Here is an 18,076-nt window from a genome sequence, read left to right on the forward strand (position 1 = left end):
TGAAGCGCAGCATCAGCCCATCATGTATGGGTCGGCAGAAGCACGCCAGTGGGCTGTGTGTGTACATACCCTATAGAGCTCTAGCCCACATTTTTCTGATGCATTGCAATGCTTTCCAAGTTTTATGTCTTCTAGGAGATAACGAACCCCATGAAGTATTATTAAATCAGGTGAAACAGGGCACAAGGGAGGAATCTTATTACCAGAAAAGGCCAATGAGTTCAGGGAATTAGTGGGGGGAAAATGAAAATTATATTAATAATAGTTGTTTGTTACCTGTAATGAGGCAGCAAACACCTTAATGAGCGAGTAGGGAGGGACAGTGCTCACCCACACCCATGGTGCCTGTTTCACAAAAGCCCTTTTCCCCTTATTTTAAAGCAGCTTCAGCTGAATCTTGCTGGAAGCTCAGCAACGGCTGCTTGGATACGGGCTTCTTTTAGTCAGCCCTGTCCAAAAGCAGAGTCTTTCTGGAAATACTCCGTGTTCCTCCTGGAGAAGTGGTTTAAAGCCGGATCTGGGAGAGTCACTAGAAGGACAAAGACGCTGACGAGCCTCAGGGAAATGGTTCGGCGCAAACCCCTTGCAATGGGTATTAATGAACCCCTCGGCCACAGCTGCTGCTCCCCAACACACATCATTGAGGTGCTGGGACAGTCACCATCAGTTTGACAGTGTCTTAAACGTTATGGTATCTGGAAAAGGATTGTTGAGGTGTTAACAGCACTCACCACAGTGCACACAGCGCAAGGGGCTCAGATTTCATGAGCTGAAGAAATATTAGTGTCTTTAGTCCAGATAAGCACTTTCCCCTCCCGAGGATTAAACAGCTGTGGTGAGGAACCCCTGGCAGCCCAAAAGCCTCGACTGTCACCCAGCAGGGACAGTTTCCCTCAGGAGCTGTGTCACTTCTCCTTGCGGCTCCTGGGTGGATACTCAGTGACTGCCAGAGGTGGGAAGAAACAGGGGAAAAAAAGATGGAGCTGCATGAAAAATGTCTTTATAGAGCTTTTCAGGCAATTAGCCAGTGGCACCAGATGGCACGTTGTATCGTTCCTAAAACTGAACAGGTCACAGTGCTGCCCTCCATAGAAGTTAACAGATATTAAAGCCACACAGTTTTCAAAGAAATGCAGACAGAAGTGCAGGCAGTTTGCAACCTGCTTAGCTCAGATACACAGAGTGTGTGTGTGTTCCCTCATTAAGGAGAGCCATTAGCTTTGGCACCAGTTCTCTGGAGTCAAATACAGGAGACCAGCTGTAAGGAGAGCCCAGTGGTGAACTTTTGGATGCTCTAGAAATGCCATTTATTGATGGGAGAGCAGCATCTTGCACTGCCGCAGTCATGGGGGAATTTCTTTAACACGTGTTACACAAGTGCCCCTTGTGTTTGGCCAGTCTGGCCCGAAAACCTCTGGAGGAATTCGCAGCTTTGCAAATTTTACCATTTCTTTTAGTATCATCAGCCATCCCCTGCAGGACCAAACTGCTGCTGTGATGGCTTTGAACGGCACAACCGACGAACAGCCTCTTGTGTACAGCAAACTCGTTAGGAAAATATGAACTATTGAAATACAGCAGGCAGAAGGAAGACTTTTCACCCTCAGAGACCGTAATGCTTGGACCATCGGTCCATTTTCACTGTACGGGACGCTGGGGCCGGGGCTCCAGCACGGGGCTTCATGCTTTCCCAGGCACCTCCATCAGAAAGTGAGGAAAGCAACTCCAGCCTCTCAGCCATCTAATCCCTCGGCGTACTTGTCTTAACCAAGAGTAAAGGCTAAATAAACACATCTAAAGAACTGAAAAGCACATCGACATCCAACTTCAAAATAAAATGCAGTGAAGTGTGAAATTATACCTTTTATTCCATAAATCTCCAGCAACTGGCACAGCTCTAGAGCTTGTATTACGCTTTAATACTGGCAGAATTTAACACACCATGCAAACCCCATAAAGTAATTACATTTCATCTCAACAAAGAAACAAAATCCCAGCTCATTCAACTCCCTCCATCTGAGGAAGGATTATAGACAATTCAGTGCACGTCGATTTTTGCTGGTGATAAATGCAAAGCAGGTCACCAGTGAAACGGTAATGTGGGTTCCCAAGGCATCTGATTTACCAGGAAAATGGTGAAGTTATTTGGTGTCCTTTAAGGCAGTATCAGCCTTCTTTCTGGAACTCCCTGAAGTTTACCCTCTACTTAAAAGAAGCTTAAAAATGTAGAACTTACCTTAAGCAGACCATTTCTGCACTTTGTAACTGCTCCGGTGCGAGCTGGTTATGTGCTTCACACCAGATTCCCGTTCAGCTTTTAAGGAGTTATTTCATTTCACAATAAATGAGGCTCTGTGGGTGTTGATGATGACAGCAAGCAGCAGAAGACACTTGCAGGTCCACATCCCACCATCCAGCCCCAGGCGTTTGGGGTGGAAATATTTGTTATCGGAGCACATATTGGCTGCTCTACTGCCAAAACAACACACAACAAACCACAGTAAATTTAACTAATGTATCTATTAACTTCCCTCAAATAAGGCGTCCAAACTTTGATTAGAGCTTGGTGATTAAATGCAATTAAAAACTCCTAAAGCAAGTCAACGAGGACTGCAAGCACTCTCCTTTCCAAAGCCCAGCACGATGCCACAAACTCACGCAAGAACAGGTAACTGAGAGTGATGGCAAAAGACGTTCTTCCCCACCAGGCACAAAGCAAAACAGCACCAAAGACTTTCTATTGTTCCTGACTCAGCCTCTGCAACAGCACAAGACCTTGGAAAGGAGAGAGGACACAGTGGCCTCCTGAGGGATGGCAATGAGAGGCTTAGAAATCATAAAAGGGGAGGAGAACATGGTTGCCTGTTCATTATTTTATTATCTCATCTTTATTATGTTATTATATCATGTTTATTATTTGGCTCTCAGGCCCAGCCTTGCTTCCTTGCTTCTGACACAAGCAGACTCTACAATAGATGTTGCACAGTGATGGGAAACCTGGTGGGGAAAAGCCACTGCAGCTTCCCAGCGTCCAGTGCTATTGGATAAAATCCAAGGCAGATAATGCAGAAATAACTTGCACAAACATTTCCACACTTTTTCAGCTTATGTGCCTTGTGAATGCACCTTAGTTCACTCCAAGAGACCAAAGACTCGAAATGGCGCGCACAGTTATATTGCCACAGTTGAGTCTGGTGTGTGGAGAGGTAGGAGGGAAACCATCGCCATTGCCGAGACAGGGAGATCAACACTGCACAGTAGCAGCAGAGGGGATTAAGTTACACCAAGCATCACCTGAACACAGAGCGGGCTTGATGGAAGACAAAATCTGATGGGAATTTTTTGTATCAAAGCGTCCACAATCTTTCTAGGAGACTATGAGCAGTGGAAGACCGAAATGAGACAAAAAACTGCAAGGTGAGTGCTAGTCAAGTTGCACAGGTCGAAGAATTTGATAATATTACGATCAATTATGATGAAACAGAAAGATGGAACTAGAAAGGGCTCTGAGAGGCCAGGAATTGTCATTGGGGTGGGGGCAGCAAGGAGGTGAGCAGCAAGCAAGAAAAAAACAAGATCAGTTTTCTCCATATAAACCCAAGCCGGGTCCCTCATTCCAGCTTAGGTCATTTCTTTTGCCCTTTAGACTTTTCAAAAAGCTGCCACTATGCTATAACTTTAACAACCCCAAATCATCCCTCCTAATGGCACCTGTATTCAGATTTATATTCTGTGGTGAGCTGCAGCAAAAGGCGAGTTGCAATAGGCACCCTGCGGCACACGGCCCCCGCGGCTCAGTGTGCGCACAGCACCAAGACAAACCCAGCAGGGCCAGAAGAGTTCCCCGACTTATTCCCTATTCTCTCTCTAGCAATAAAGATGCCGTTACACCAGGTGGTAACTCTTAGCAGATGGTGACTTTTTAAAGTTGATTGCTGTATAAATGGTACTTTCTGAGTTTGTTCCTTTTAATTCAGATTCTCAGTAGCGTGTTCAAATGTCAGAGAGCATCATATTTCTATCTTTTATTTCCTTTGTGAGCAGAAATCTTCTTTAAGAAGTCTAGGAATTACAGCTTGGGAGAAAAGATAGGCTCTCTCGATAAAAGTGATCTGCTTTACAAATGTTACAGAATACAATAAAAGCAGTAGATGCAAAAAGCCTCACTGGTTTTGTTCTCAGTGGAGAGTTTAATTTCTATTGCACTTTTTAGAGAGACATTTTGTCTGCACTGTGATGCTTTACTGGATGGGTGAGGTGCATTAGCAGCTCAAAGGCAGGAATTCCTCTGCTGCAAGTATAGGGAGGGTGGGGGTGGAAGATATCTGATTAATCAGCCACTACTGTGGGCAAATAAAAATAACAGGACACCTGAATGAGTATCTTATTTCCCTCCCAGCTCTTTTGCATGCTCAGTGTCACCGTGGTTCCCATGCAATAGCTCACTCTGCCCAATTACAGCAAACAGGCAGTTTCGGAACATTCAGATGCTGCATCCCCATAGTCCTGCTCTGCCGTAACCGATAAGCAAATCTGGCCAGCCTGGCACACAGGATTACCATGTGCTCCCTCAAGTATTGCTTTCCAATGGCACGGACATATCAGAAATAGCCACAAATAAACTCATTACACTGGCACAGCACTGAGGACAGTCTCCTCCTGCTAACATGTGTGTACTCTGGAAAGAAATGGAGGTGACAAATATATGAAGCAGCTGCGTGGTTTGCGCTGCTGCGGACCCCTTGCCACCGCAGGACAGCCCCTGTGTCCCCAGCTTGCGGAAGGTGGACCAAAATCAGTCCCATCGTGGGAAAACGGGGAGATTCGAAGGGCTTTGGTGCACCCACTAATCTGCCCTCTGCACTTCACCCCCCTCAGAGTCTGTGTCAGGCCGGTTATTTATTGCACCTCACCAGCAAAAAAAAAAAAAAAAAAAGTAGGAAAGACATCCACCGGCCAGAGGAAAATGTCCCAATTAAAAAGCAAACGATGCAGTAAAATAGCAGAGCATTCTTGAGAGCAGCGGTAAAAGCGGCCACCTCTTGTCCTCAATTTATGCCGCTCCCATCACCCCGGGCATTATATTTGTGCTGACAAGGATCACTTTAACCCCGGCCTGCAATCTAATAAAAAGCTGGTGTAGTGGAAGCATACATAATCCTTCTCCAGTGTCCTAGGAATGGGTGCAATAAAAATTTGCTGCTGCTGCTGCTTGGTGGCCGCAGCCTCTGCCTGGAATAAATAACTCCCTGCAAGTGCTTTGAACCACGGGCTTCTCGGCCCCTTGTCCCTTTGCACCGCTGCAGCCCAAGATGGGCAAATCATGTCAAAATAGATAAAAATGCCAAAATTGCTGTGTGGGTCAGACCAAAGTGTCTGCAATAACTCAGGAGCCCATGGCCTGTGGCGCGGAGCCAACCGGCCCGTCTGCTCTTCCTCCTCCTCCTCCTCCTCGCCCACAGCCCCAGGTGCAGCCTGGCACCCCAGCACATCTGTGAGCTCAGCGCCTGCCCCATGGCAGCCACCTACCATTCCTCCGTATTTACCAGGTCAAAGCAAAAGGAAAAGTCCCAAATGCTCTGTGGTCGGTAAACAGCGGGATCTTTCCCCCTCTCAACTGACCGCATCAGTGTTGCGGAGCTGGCATTATGCTCTGCTATGCTTTGTAATGAAATCACTGCCTGTGAGTAAGAAACAAATGTAATGGTATGATACTAATAAAGTTTGAATTTGCCTGGGCAAATATTAATAGTTTATATCTACATTCATTTTTGTAATGCTGCTTGTAGTCAGTAAAAGGAAAATGCTGAGTTCTACCAGCCCCTCTCACAGATCTTGTCCAAGGAGAAACCTTCGGGCTGCAGAACCAGAGGGATTTGGGAGCTGGGGTGGACGGGAATTTTGTTGTAGAAGTAGGAGGAATTTGTGTTAAATGTCCTCTTTTCAGCAGGAAAAGATTATTTTAAAGGAAGGGCAGTGATTGGGGACTTGAGGGGTTGAAAGAGAAGATAATTCCCTTGGACAGGCATAATTGCTGCAATTCAGAATGCTAAAAATGTGAAATTAGGAATAATCAATGGCTGTTTATGATCTGTGTCTATACTGTGAATTCAGCTAATATGGAGTAATTACACTTTGCTAATTCCTGGGATTTGTCATTGTCCGGTTGCAGAGCTGTCCCGTGAAACAATAAAAACAGATTGGCTGCGCTGGGCCCGCAGACGGGGGGCTCAGCACTGCACGAGCTAATTTCTCTTTTAATGGGAAAAGCATTTCTGATTTCCCTTATTTATTTTCCTCTCCCTAGCAGCCAAGGGCTGCAGCAGGGCGGTGGATTTGCTGCCCAACAGCACCCCCAACAGTGGGCACACCAAACCCTCACCGACCAAACACCCCCCTTCTCTTGGGAAACTGCTTCCTCACTTTCGTGCCCAATATTGTGATATCATCCCTCCTATCAATCTCTGTCCTTGCACATTTCTTCCTCCAGCCTATCTGGCACCAGGTAACCCCGCTGGCATTGCACCCGGATGCTCAGGATGCTGGTGACACCTGTTGGATGTGTCACCAATTTGCTGGCGTGATTCACTCTTTGGTCAATGAAATACAGCTGTTTACTGACCTGCACAGAAGTGGGAGAGGTGAGGTGAGTACCAGAGCAGGATGGTTTGTTGATGGGTAAATAATCCACAGCGGTGGCACAGGTGGGGACTGCGGTGCAACCCTCGCCCTCTCACACCGTGCAGGAACTGCAGGTGATGTTTAACACTAGATAAACAGAACAGCAACATTTAACATCTACATTTAACATCTGCGGTACGTGGTTTAGCCCCACATGCGCAATCTGAAACCATAAAGCCACAGGACTCTTCATGACAAAGTTTGCAAAGCGGCAGTGGCCAAACCTTTCCTCTGAGCAGCAGAATTTGGGATTAATTTAGCCCAGTGAGCACTTTGCAAAGCCACATGTCCCTGCAGACACTGCCCAGCCCTGTGGACAAGGGATGTTCAGGGGGAGCCTCCCCCTGGTGCTGAGCTCTTGTAGGAAACAGCTCCTCAGAGGGATTTTTTTTGTCAGGAGCCACCAGCACCCCAACACTCCCCACCACCCACTGAGGTCCTGCATGGGGCCCGTGCAGGCAGCGCTGGTACAAGGAAGGAGGAGGAGGAGGAAGAGGAGGAAGAAGCGGAGAGCAGCTCCTCACCCATCAGCTCGTTCCTGCTGAGCCCAGCATGATGCTCACCACAGTGCAGTGACTTTGCACCACAGATTGTTCATTCCCCAGCTTGGCAGCTTTTTGATATAATTTTTTCTTATTTTCTGTTTCTCCAAATCATGCAGAAGTTTCCCAGGGCGAGCCTGCAGATGAGCCTGATGTAATTCCATTGCACTGCACAAGTTAATTATTTGCTGAGGCAAGACCAAGCTGATGCCCCGACCCCAGCACTTGATGCATTCACTGATGTTCCATGTGATTTAAAAGCACCTTTCTGCCATGTGCCACAGCAATCCTGGGCTACCGCAGGGCACGGGGACAGGACACGAGAGCTCCCACACCAGCACCTGGGCTGTGTCACAGCCACGTCCCACGCACAGCTCCCCATCCTTTTCTGTGGTTTCAGGGAAACATCTGGCATGAAATACGCAGTTGCAGAGAGCAGAAGCACTTCAGACAAGGTTCTACACTGGGATGACGAGGCCCCCAGCCCTGCTGATGTGTTTTGCTTGTTTCCTCTGCAAGCAGCAGCAGCAACGTCTCCATCTCCATAGAGGACCCAGGGGGCCTCAGGTCCCTTGAAGCAGGAGGATAAGTTAATCCCAAAACAGGCATCCCCCAGGGTGCTACAAGCCCTGAGTGGATGGGAAGCGGGGGGACAGCACAGAGACCCGTGCCGCAGCACGCCGGGGCTTGGGGCGCTTTGTTATTGAGCCGAGCCAGTTATTGCCAGCAGCTAGACAAACTAATAGGAAGGATATTTCCCGGGAGAGGGAGGAGGTTTCTGATTTAGACTGCGCTGTTCAAGCCCAGACTCTCACCACAGCTAAAATTTCCTTCCGAAGGCAATAATTATCCCAATGCCAAGCCCAGGCCTGTGTTTGTTTTTCTGCTCCCTGCCTGGAAGGTTTTGGTACAGAAGCTGGGGTTTCCTCCAGTGTGTAGCCCAGGATGCAGCCTTGGAGCTCTTGCCCAGCACTGGGGATGCAAAGAAAAGGTCAGTGCACAGTGTTCCGCAGAGAGCACCCTTAGGTATTAAACTAATTACCAGGGACTAATGTTGGTCCCATGGGTGCTTTGCTCCAGCCCCCCCAGCTTTAGTCCCACTGCCACGCTGCCTGGTGTGCTGGTTTAGTGCAAGTGCAGAGGGTCGGGCTGCTGCCCAGAGGTTTTCCTCTTCTCATATGGCAAAAAGAAGAGTGTCAAAGTGGAGAAAACCTCCAAAGGAAACACATGAGCTCACGGCCACAGGAATTACTTTTTTCCCCTCCTGCATAACAGCTGCTCCCAACAGCTCCCGGTCACTGTGCACCATGTTGGGGCACATGGGGGCACCCAGCCCTGTGCCAGACAGCAAGATGAGGTTTGGGTAGGTGCCCCAAGTCACAGAGGGTTGGGTTGGGCTGGGCAGCTGTTCTACTAAGTACATGGCACCCCATCTACCTGGGATGTACCGGCACCCACACTGTCTGCGGAGAGGAACAGCGTCCCCGGGATGCTGAGCAGAATTAATGAACTACCTGTGTTAATGGCAAGGGTTAAATCCACATTTCCACCCATTACAGGATACGTGGTAGAATCAGCTCTGTGATGTGTTGTCCAGGTCAAACCCCTTTATCCATCAAAGCTATGGATGAATTTGCAGGGTGTTCATCGCAGAAAGCATGTGGCTTGTCCAATGCCAAGCTCAGGATATCGTCTCTTTTTTTTCTTGCACTACTGGAAGAGCTTGTATAGGGACCAAGTCTTGCTGCCAACACTGCAGCAGTAGGGAAGGCATTATTTTCTTTAATAAACTGATGGCATCAGCTGGAGACCTGAGAAACCAGACTAGATGCAAGGGTAGGAGGACATGAGATACTAAGTGCTTTCTGACAGAAAGCAGCAAACACTGGTCATCTGGAAACCTCCTCTGACACGATAACAAAAGCATCCCCATCTCCCAAGAGCAACCTCTTTGCACTCAGAGCAGCCAGGGTGCACGGGGAAAGCAGGAGAGCTGAGCGATGCACAACCCCGACTGCTGGGACACCTCCCACGCACCAGCCGGGAGCCCTTGGGGTGCTGGCACCCAGGGCTTTGCTAACTGCCAAAAATGCATTTCAGGTCCTCCAGATCCCTTCACTGTGGCTGTCCAGTGCCCCATGGCGCAGCTCATTCTGTGCTTTCTGCCCCAGCCCCTTCCCAGCAGCCAGCTCGCTGCCAGCCCTGAGCACCAGCACTTGTGTCCCTCCTTTTGCCCTGGGGTTTTGGCATGGGGCACTTCAGTACAACCTGCAACCCATGGCACAGGGATCCTCACCAAGCTGCCAGCCACCATTCTCATGCCAAAGGGGATGTGATCACTCCCCTCCATCTCTCATCGCTTTTGCAACTCCTGATTTACTGCTCAGGGAAACCTCACTGGAGAGGAGCTCACAGGGATTTAACTTTGGGCAAGTGGCCGCCAATGACAAATAAAAGAACAAGAGATGGAATTGATGGTGGCTGCGGTTGGGTGAAGCTGCTCTGACAGCTGCAGGCAGCCGAGCGCAGGAGGGGCTGTACCTGCCCTGCAGCACACAGCGGGCAGGGGTGCACCTGGCACGGGTACCAAAACCAGCCTGTCCCCTTGGCACAGGTCCCAGGGACTGGCTTCCTCAGCAGCACCTCAGGTGTCACATCCCACCTTGGCCATGGTCCCGCTCCCAGATGCGGAGCCACCACTGTGCATCCTGTTTGGCTTCTGTTTCAGGATCAGGGCCTCACCCCGGTTAACTATTGATTTGTGCCAGGGGCATTTTGGCCATAAGATGCTCTCTCCAGCCTCCTGGCATTTACAGCAGCTGGCCGAGCATTTTTATGAGTCGAGGAATTTATAAGCCCTTTGGCAAGCAGTGCTCTCCCATTGAGTAGCTCAGCAAAGCTCTGTCAGATTGACTCGTTTTCAGACTAAAAATAGCATCATAACATCCTCCATCCTCTTATGGTGGGACCAGGCCTGGACACACAGCCAGTGTGCACCCCCCCCATGCCGGCCCTTCTTCTGGGCTCCCTGCATTTAGTTTCACAGGAAAACACTGATTTTTGGAGCGGTGACTCGCTGGGTGTGGGCACGGGTGACATCTGGCAGCCACCCTCCTTGGAGCTGCATCCCCACTCCACAGCCAGCTGGGAGAGACAGGGATGGGGTGGGATGAAAAGCAGGAAAAAAACCCCAAACCAAGCAATGCTGAACGTTTCTGGGGAAGAGAAGTGAAACTTTCCTCTGCTGTGGGAGGAAATAGGAACAGCCACCCCCCACATCCTGGAAAACCTCCCTGTGAGGGCAGGGATGTGCCCCGGTTTCTTCTTGGCAGCAATAACTTGGCAGTGCCAAGAGGCACTTCAGTCCTGAGCAGGCTCAGGGTGGAGCCTTTGCCTTACAATGCCACAGAGCTCTTTGGCAATATTTGTCTGAGAAAGTTTTTGTTCCCGGAATGGTTTTTAAGCAAATAGGTTTCCCGTTGTTAGGCAAATAATTCTGTTTATCACTCACCACAGTTCCTTCCTTTCTCCTTCTGCAAGTTGCCTCTGGCAGATGCCAAAATACAGACGACTTTTTTTTCCAGTGCAGTCTTTAAAAACAAATTTAAAAAAAAATCAACCTGGAAAATTTAAAAATAATATCATAGAAACCCCAGAAAACCCAAGACAGGGCTGCCTTCTTGTAATGCAATTAGGTTCTAGGAATTTCACCACCCAGGGACCTCACCCAGTAAGTTTTACCTGGGATTAAGGTGAGATAAATAGCCCAAATAAATGAATTACTTCCCTAAAGCTGTAAATCTTTTTATTCTTCCATTTCTCTCCCTCTGCAACAAGATCAGTATGTGCAGTAAAAAACACGAATTGGGTGAAGGACAGCACTGTGCCATGAGCCCAGCGAGGCTGGTGTCCCCTGCCGCAGCAGGGACCAAACAGGGACAGGTTTTGCAAACCCAGGGGAGTTTTGTTCCACTCACTGTGTCTGAATTGTGGCCCAGGTCTGAATCCTCACCAAGTCCGAATCCTCACCAGGTCCAGGCTTTGCTCATGGCATTTGGAGGGGAACTCAAGAGGCTCCAAAAGCAAATCAATACCAATTTTGAAGATTTTGTGACTTGCCAAGGGGGACTTTAAGGTTCTGCTCTTCTGATCCCATCACAGTTGTCACTTTATCAGGCATCGGGCTGAGGAGCCGGGCATGGGACAGGCTCCTTGCATTTAAAAATTAAACCTTCATGCTCCAAAACTTCTAAACTGTCCTTTTTCAGGTCTGTGGCTCCTCCACCAGCTCAGTGAAACAGGCTTGCTTGTGCCAGCTCCAGCAGGAGTTTAAAACCCATTTCAGGGGCACCATGATGTGGGGCTGGGATGGCCCAGGACAAGGTGTCACAGGGAAGAGATGCAGATGTCACAGACCCTTGTGCCACCTACCGCAGGGACAGATTCCTGCTCACAGCCACCTTCCTCTGGGAGGAACAGCTGCAGAGAAAAGCAAGATGCTGCTGCGAAGCAAGTGTGCTCTGCTGGTACCCCATCGAAACCACACTGCCACCATACACCAGGGTACACAAACACTTTCCAAGGCTTCCTTTAAAATGCAGATAAGCCATGAGGCCGCTCTCCCATGGGAAGCTGTGAGTGGCTTTGGCAGCTCCTCCTTGCCACAGCCTCATGGCAAACATGGGCACAGCGCTAGGACCTCATGGGGACAAGTACCAGGCTCCAGACAGCTGCAATGTCACTGTGGGGCTGCTGCTCTGGCTGGGCACTGGCCACCCTGGCCCACCGCAAACTGCCTCCAGGGTCTCAGGCCAAGCAGGAAAGCAACCACTCTCCTCCCACAGTGCAGATTGTTTTTCTCCTTGTTCTCTAGGCTGCCTTACAGTTTCCCTGCTACCCAGGGTGCAGGGGAAGCAAAGGGGAGCATCTCATCAGGGCACGGATAGATGATGGGTCCAGCCCGGTGGGGTGCAAAGGTGGGGATGCTGGGTCCATCCTGCCCAAAAGAGGATGCTGCACCACGGCCATGGTCAATCACGTGGCTGTGTGCATTTTTCCTGAACTCAAGCCCTGAAGAGGGGCTGGGCAGGAGGCAAAGCTCCTCTCTCCTTCCTCATGACGCAGAAGCCTGAAATCAACCTGCAGCCCAGCCCCGCTTACAACCGGCTGCTCCTTATTTACCCTTCAAACAGGAAAAGCAACTCTCAGCGTAGCTCTTCTAGGAATTTTTTATACCAAGCCTCACTAAAAGGCTGCTTTATTTAACATCGGGCTATTAAACTCTGAGCACATGTCTCACAGGTGACAATTCGCCTTAGGACTCCGAGGTGTTTCCAGCACGGACGTTCACTGAGCTGCATCCCTGAATTCCAAAGGTAGGAGTGGGTCCCCAGCCGCGGGAGCCCGGTGCTGGGGGTGGCAGGTGCCCGTGGCAGCAGCGGTGGGAAGGAGGTGGGCAGATGGGTTGGAAATAGTTCACACTTCAAACTACAACCACTCCCCATCTGTGTGAGTGAAGACACTGCAGGATTTGGACAAGGGGAAACATTTCTGTTCTTAAGTCAGGCGCCCCAAATCTGGCAACGCTCTGCCCAGCTCAGCGGCGCTGCCCTCCCTCCCTTTGCTTTCTGATTTTAAGGAGGACAAGCTTGTTCTTGCAGGTTCCTTTGAACGGGTAAGGCCAAATCGCAACTTGTCCTCAGACAGCATTTTGCAGTCCTTAATATTTGAAACCTGCTTTGCATCTTTCCAGAAGGAAATGCAGCAAAGCCGTGACCCAAAAATGTGCTCCTTGAGCTCACCACTATCAGCAGAATAGAAAAGAGCGATGGGTTACTGAGAAAAGGACATGAGCAGGAGCACACAGGACAGCAGAGAGGCACTGTGAAGAGTTCAGAGGCTTAAAAATAAAGCAACCTCAATCCATGCAGCCTGCTCCAGTGTATGGGAGCCAGGACTTCAACATCAGGGTGGGACCAAGCACATGTGTCTGATCAGAATTTATGCACCTTCAGTGACTTCTTAGTGTTGTTGCAAATATGCTAAACATAGCAAATTTTTTTTTCAACTAATATCTGCCTGGCATTGGTGGGTTACAGGTATACTTTATGGTATTTTCCTTCTTTTTCCTCAGGGTGACTCGTGACCCTTGGCCACCCCCCTTGGTTGTGCTTTCTTTCCCCACCACCATGCGGGTGGCAGGTAAGGAGGGAGACAGAAATTTACTTTTCTCTGTCCGTTTTTCTACAGTTCTTTATGCTCCTCTCTCATTTACACGACCCCTTCCCAGCCCAACTACCCTGACTCTCCCCTGACAGGGCCACGGCAAAAAGCCTTTGTATAAGCATCAGGTTTTTAACAGATTTGTGTAGATTTCAGCCTGTTGTATTTTTCCCAATGAAACCCTCTGCGGCTGGGAAGGTACGGCTATTGAGACATTCCTGGTTCCATAAGAGCCATTCAGCTGCAATATCAGTGTATTTTTCTACTCTCTTTCCATGCAGGGCTGGAACGTTTTGCTCTGATGAGTGCTGCTTTAAAGCCAAATGCCAATCACATTTGTATTAGCAGCTGCTCAGCTGTAGCTAGTGACTAATTGGGGGACAGCAGCCTTCCCAGTGCTGGGAACGTAAGAAATATTTGAATTTACATAGCTTTCTGACTAATTATCAGATTTACTTTAATGCAGAGAGAAATATTAACAGGGGCTCCCAGTAGAAGGGTAATGCCTATCTGAGCATCACCACATGCTCAAGAGATAGTAATTAAGAGATCAGAGTCCTTTTAGAGGATGAAGGAAGAGTATTAAGGTGCCTTCCCATGCCACATAAGCCCTGTCTGTCACCCTGTGCCTGGTAACTCGGGGACACACGAACCATGTCCCCAAGAAGCCAGATGGAAGCTCCAGTCCCCGACGCTCACTGCCACTGCTCTCACCTGGCTCCTCTCCCGTCCCTCGCAGGCGTGATCCGGTCCGTGGTTCTGCTCGTCACGCTGCTGGGCACGTGGTTCATCGTGCAGACGTACTTCGACCGCAGCTGGAAAGCCATCAGCCTGCGGAGCTGGATCGGTGAGACACCAGAGGGCTCCAGCCGGCTCCGGAGGGAGGGGTGGGTGTCCCCTTTGTGAGCCAGACCCCAGAGCTGCATATAGTTGCCATGAACATTTGTACCTGCAGTTCCTGGCCAAGGCTATAACCACCAGTTCTGACCATTGGGGATAGCATGGTGAGAAGTTGCACCAAGGCGGGTGGCTCTGGGGGTACCTGCAGACATGGGGAGCAGTTTTGGAGAGATAGTGCCTGAACAGCTGCTCCTGGCTTGGGGAAGAGCCAGCATCTCTCTGGGTGTCTAATCCTCCTGCTTGGTACCCACAGGTGCCACCAACAAGCTCGGCAGTGAGTACCGCTCTCAACTTCATCTCCATCACACAACAGTGCTCCATGGCTGAGGGTGATGGTGGAATCACAATAGGTGCCCTCAAGAGCCCCTTTTCCAAAGCAAAGTCCCACCCTCCCAAATGCAACGGAGTTTCATTATTGCACACAGCAGCAATGTCCTTGGTGGGCTCTGCAAATGCACAAACCCTCAACAATTCCCCTGCCCCAGCAGAAACACCCCTGGGCCACAGGCTACCGCAGGAAGAGGGTCACTGGCCCGTCCAGGCAGTGTGGCACAGGTCCCTACCCTGGCCAAGAATGGGGAAACTCTAGGCAGAAAAGCCACCAGGGATGGCCTTGAACAAGCGCCAGCTCTGAACATTTGTGGCACACACCCCTCTGATGGCCGTGCCATCCCGCTGCTCACACCCAGAGCAGCACCTGCCAGCTCATCCCACCCAGCCCAGCCTCAGCACCATAAACCTCAAACAAGAAGTCAGTCCCGGCCCCAGGACAAGCCTCCTTCATGCAAGAAGCTGGTCCAGGTGTTGTCCCGTCATGGGGCACCGTGCCCCAGCACCAGCCCTGCTCAGCCCCCCTGGACACAGCCGGTGTCCCCCCATGGCTTGCAGCTCCGCTCCCCCCTCGCAGGCCAGCAGCCGCCCCGGCACAAGTGCGGGAACCAGAAGAGCTGCCCCCAGAACCAGTTCGCCTTCAAGATCATCAGTGGTGCCGCAAACGTGGTGGGACCCTCCATCTGCTTCGATGACGTGGTGTAAGCAGCACATGGGAGGGATGGGGCTGCCCTGGCCTTGAATGGGCAAGTTTAGCCTCTACCAAGCACAATACTGGCCAACACAGGGCATTTGTAGCTTAAAGAAAAAAAAAAAAAAAAAAAAAAAAAAGAGGAAATAGTTTTCTTTGCTACCACTCCTGCAGATATTTTGCTATCTGCAGCCACTTTGCCGAATCACATTGTTTCACTGGCACCAGTATCTCCAGGGCATCCCTGCACTTACTGGTCCTCTCCACTTTCCTTTCCAGCCTCATGAGCAGCGTGAAAAACAACGTTGGCCGAGGCCTGAACATCGCACTGGTGAACGGTGAGTCAAGCAGACACTAACCCCTCTGTCCCCATGGCTGGGGTCCCTTCCTGCTCCTGGGAGGGGATAGGCCACCAAGAACCCTGTTCCAGGCGCAGTGGCTGAGCCAAAAGCACATCAGGCAAAGTTACAGTTGCAAGAAATGCCAAGGAGGATGGGAACAAACCCACCTGAGTCATGCACAAATGACTCCCGAACTCCACTGAGCAACACATTCAGTGTCACAGCAAATACGACACACTGAGGGACGAGCAAAGCATTTTGAGGCAGGAACCCCAAGCTGGTGGTCTGGCAAAGCCTAGAGCCACCCCAGTGCAAACTCACTGTGCTCTGTTTCAAATTTTAACCTTCCAGGAACAAATGGGCAGCTCCTGAAAGTGGGTACGTTCGACATGTACTCCGGAGGTAAGCACGGTCCCTTTGCTGCTCCGCAGCTCCCAGCCAGGGCTCACACTGGCACTGCTGCCTGCCGGCTGTTTAGGCTGCTCCTCTGCCGTGTATTTAATGATAAAGTTGAGTGGACTTTGACCAGGGTTGCCAGCCTGGGCAAGAAAAGCTCAGCTTTCCCTGAGGCCGTTGAGCCTGGAGCCCTTGTAATGCATTCACATCCGAGGTTGGCTATTTGTGCATTTTAAGTGCATGTAAAAGCCTGAAAAAAACAAAATTCCATTAAGCTAAATAATCCAGGGCACTTGGGACCTGAGAGTGGCTACTTTCTGAGATCAGGTAGTTACACTAATCCTGAGATTTTGCAGCTTTCACCTCTGTTTTTGAATGCTGCTGGTGGCTGAGCAGCAGCTTGTTTCCCTGCCTTTTGCAGGAGGATGAATGAGGAGCTTGGGGCACAGCAGACGCTGGTGCAGGGCAGGTGAGATGCGGCCCCAGCCCCAGTGCAGCCAGGCACAGGGAGCAGAGCTTGGTGGCAGCAAAGACCACGTCCCTGTGCCTGCCAGCTTCAAACAATCTTCCTAACAGCAAGAAGCTGCCCTGAGCAGGGGCAGCGCCTGCTCACAACCCAGCTTGCACTGACTTGCAGGATGCTGCAGGTCCCACCATGTTTGCAAATCTGTTACCAAACCTCTGCAGAGTTTTGGCAGGAATACTCAAAACCACATGCTAAAATCACCCCTGTAGGGTGATCCCCATGGATCAATCACCCTTTTTGCTTTTTGGGCTTGCGAACTGTTCTCGGTAACTCTGGAGTTTTAAGGAGAAACAGCAATATCGTGAGATTTCCGGCTGAGTTTGTGAGCGAGATGTGCGGTGGGAGAGGCACCTGGAAGGAGACAGCAGTCAGCTCCTGTGCCACTAGATGGGGCATTGGACTCAAACATCCCTTGGATGCAGAATGAGGAATAATTCCAGCAATCCAGCCACAGGCAGGATGGCAGGGCAGGCAGCTCTGCGGCCAAGTGGGTTAATTTCTTATGGTGGGAAGTAAATTCACGTAACTGGATTTCCCAGCAAACTTTAGGAGCAAATTCCCCTTTGCAGTTGTACTAGCAGGAGGAAAGCCCCAGCCCTGGGTGCTGTGGGAGACCCCAGGTGGGAACACAAGATGGGGAACACAGCACCTGGGAGCCACATCCTTCCCCAAGCCTGTGACCCCAAATCCTGGCTGGCACCAGGATATTTCTCACCAACCCAGAGGAGATTCCCCAGCAGCCACACAGCTGCTTAATCCCCTTTTCTTCCCTTAATGCTCTTCTCCCCTAGACATTGAAAAATTGGACACCTTCCTCCAAGGGATCAAGTATGGCACCATGGTGCTGACAGCCAGCTACGATGATGCTGCCACAAAGTGAGTCTGGCCCTGGGAACAACACCTGGCTCCCCAAAAACCCACAGCTGAGGGGAGCTGCAGGTGCTGCTGCCAGCAGCAGAGAGGGGACAGGAGGGGACACCCATCTGGAACCACACTGACACCTTCTTACCCTCTTTCAGGATGAATGACAAAGTACGGGCACATTTTGTGGGGCTGGGCAGCAGCCACGTGAACAAGCTGGGCTTCCGTGACAACTGGGTCTTTTTGGGAGCAAAAGGGCTGAATAACAAGAGCCCCTTTGAAGAGGTACATGGCCCTGCCCTGCCACCAGCTCCAGAGGCTCCCAGCCTCTCCGTAGCACCTCCCGAGCCACGTTTCACATGCCTTTCTGCAGAAGACATGGGCCAGCAGCGTTATCCCCCACATCGAGCCAAGCTGCAAGTTTTGCCACGTTGCAAACTTGCACTGTGCCGCCAACCTCCTAGTTCATTTATCTCTTTTTTCTTTTTTCCTGCAGCACATCAAAAATAATCAGAGAACAAATAAATACGAGGGCTGGCCTGAGATGCTGGAGATGGAAGGCTGTGTCCCCAGGAAGATGGATTAA

The 18,076-nt window shown here is 50.3% G+C and overlaps 1 protein-coding gene across 1 annotated transcript; it reads left to right on the plus strand.

The window, feature by feature from the left end:
- Window positions 1–13,411: 13,411 nt before the first annotated feature.
- Window positions 13,412–18,076, plus strand: FAM3D (FAM3 metabolism regulating signaling molecule D; the record flags this gene model as incomplete). The annotated part of the gene is made up of 8 exons (XM_082060346.1): window positions 13,412–13,424; window positions 14,185–14,318; window positions 15,258–15,376; window positions 15,646–15,704; window positions 16,059–16,109; window positions 17,421–17,505; window positions 17,649–17,775; window positions 17,987–18,076. The coding sequence occupies 8 exons, from the start codon at window positions 13,412–13,414 to the stop codon at window positions 18,074–18,076; spliced, it is 678 nt and encodes a 225-aa protein (XP_081916472.1).

This window comes from Streptopelia decaocto, assembly GCF_964273445.1.
Source record: "Streptopelia decaocto genome assembly, chromosome: 8".
Taxonomy (NCBI): Eukaryota; Metazoa; Chordata; class Aves; order Columbiformes; family Columbidae; genus Streptopelia; species Streptopelia decaocto.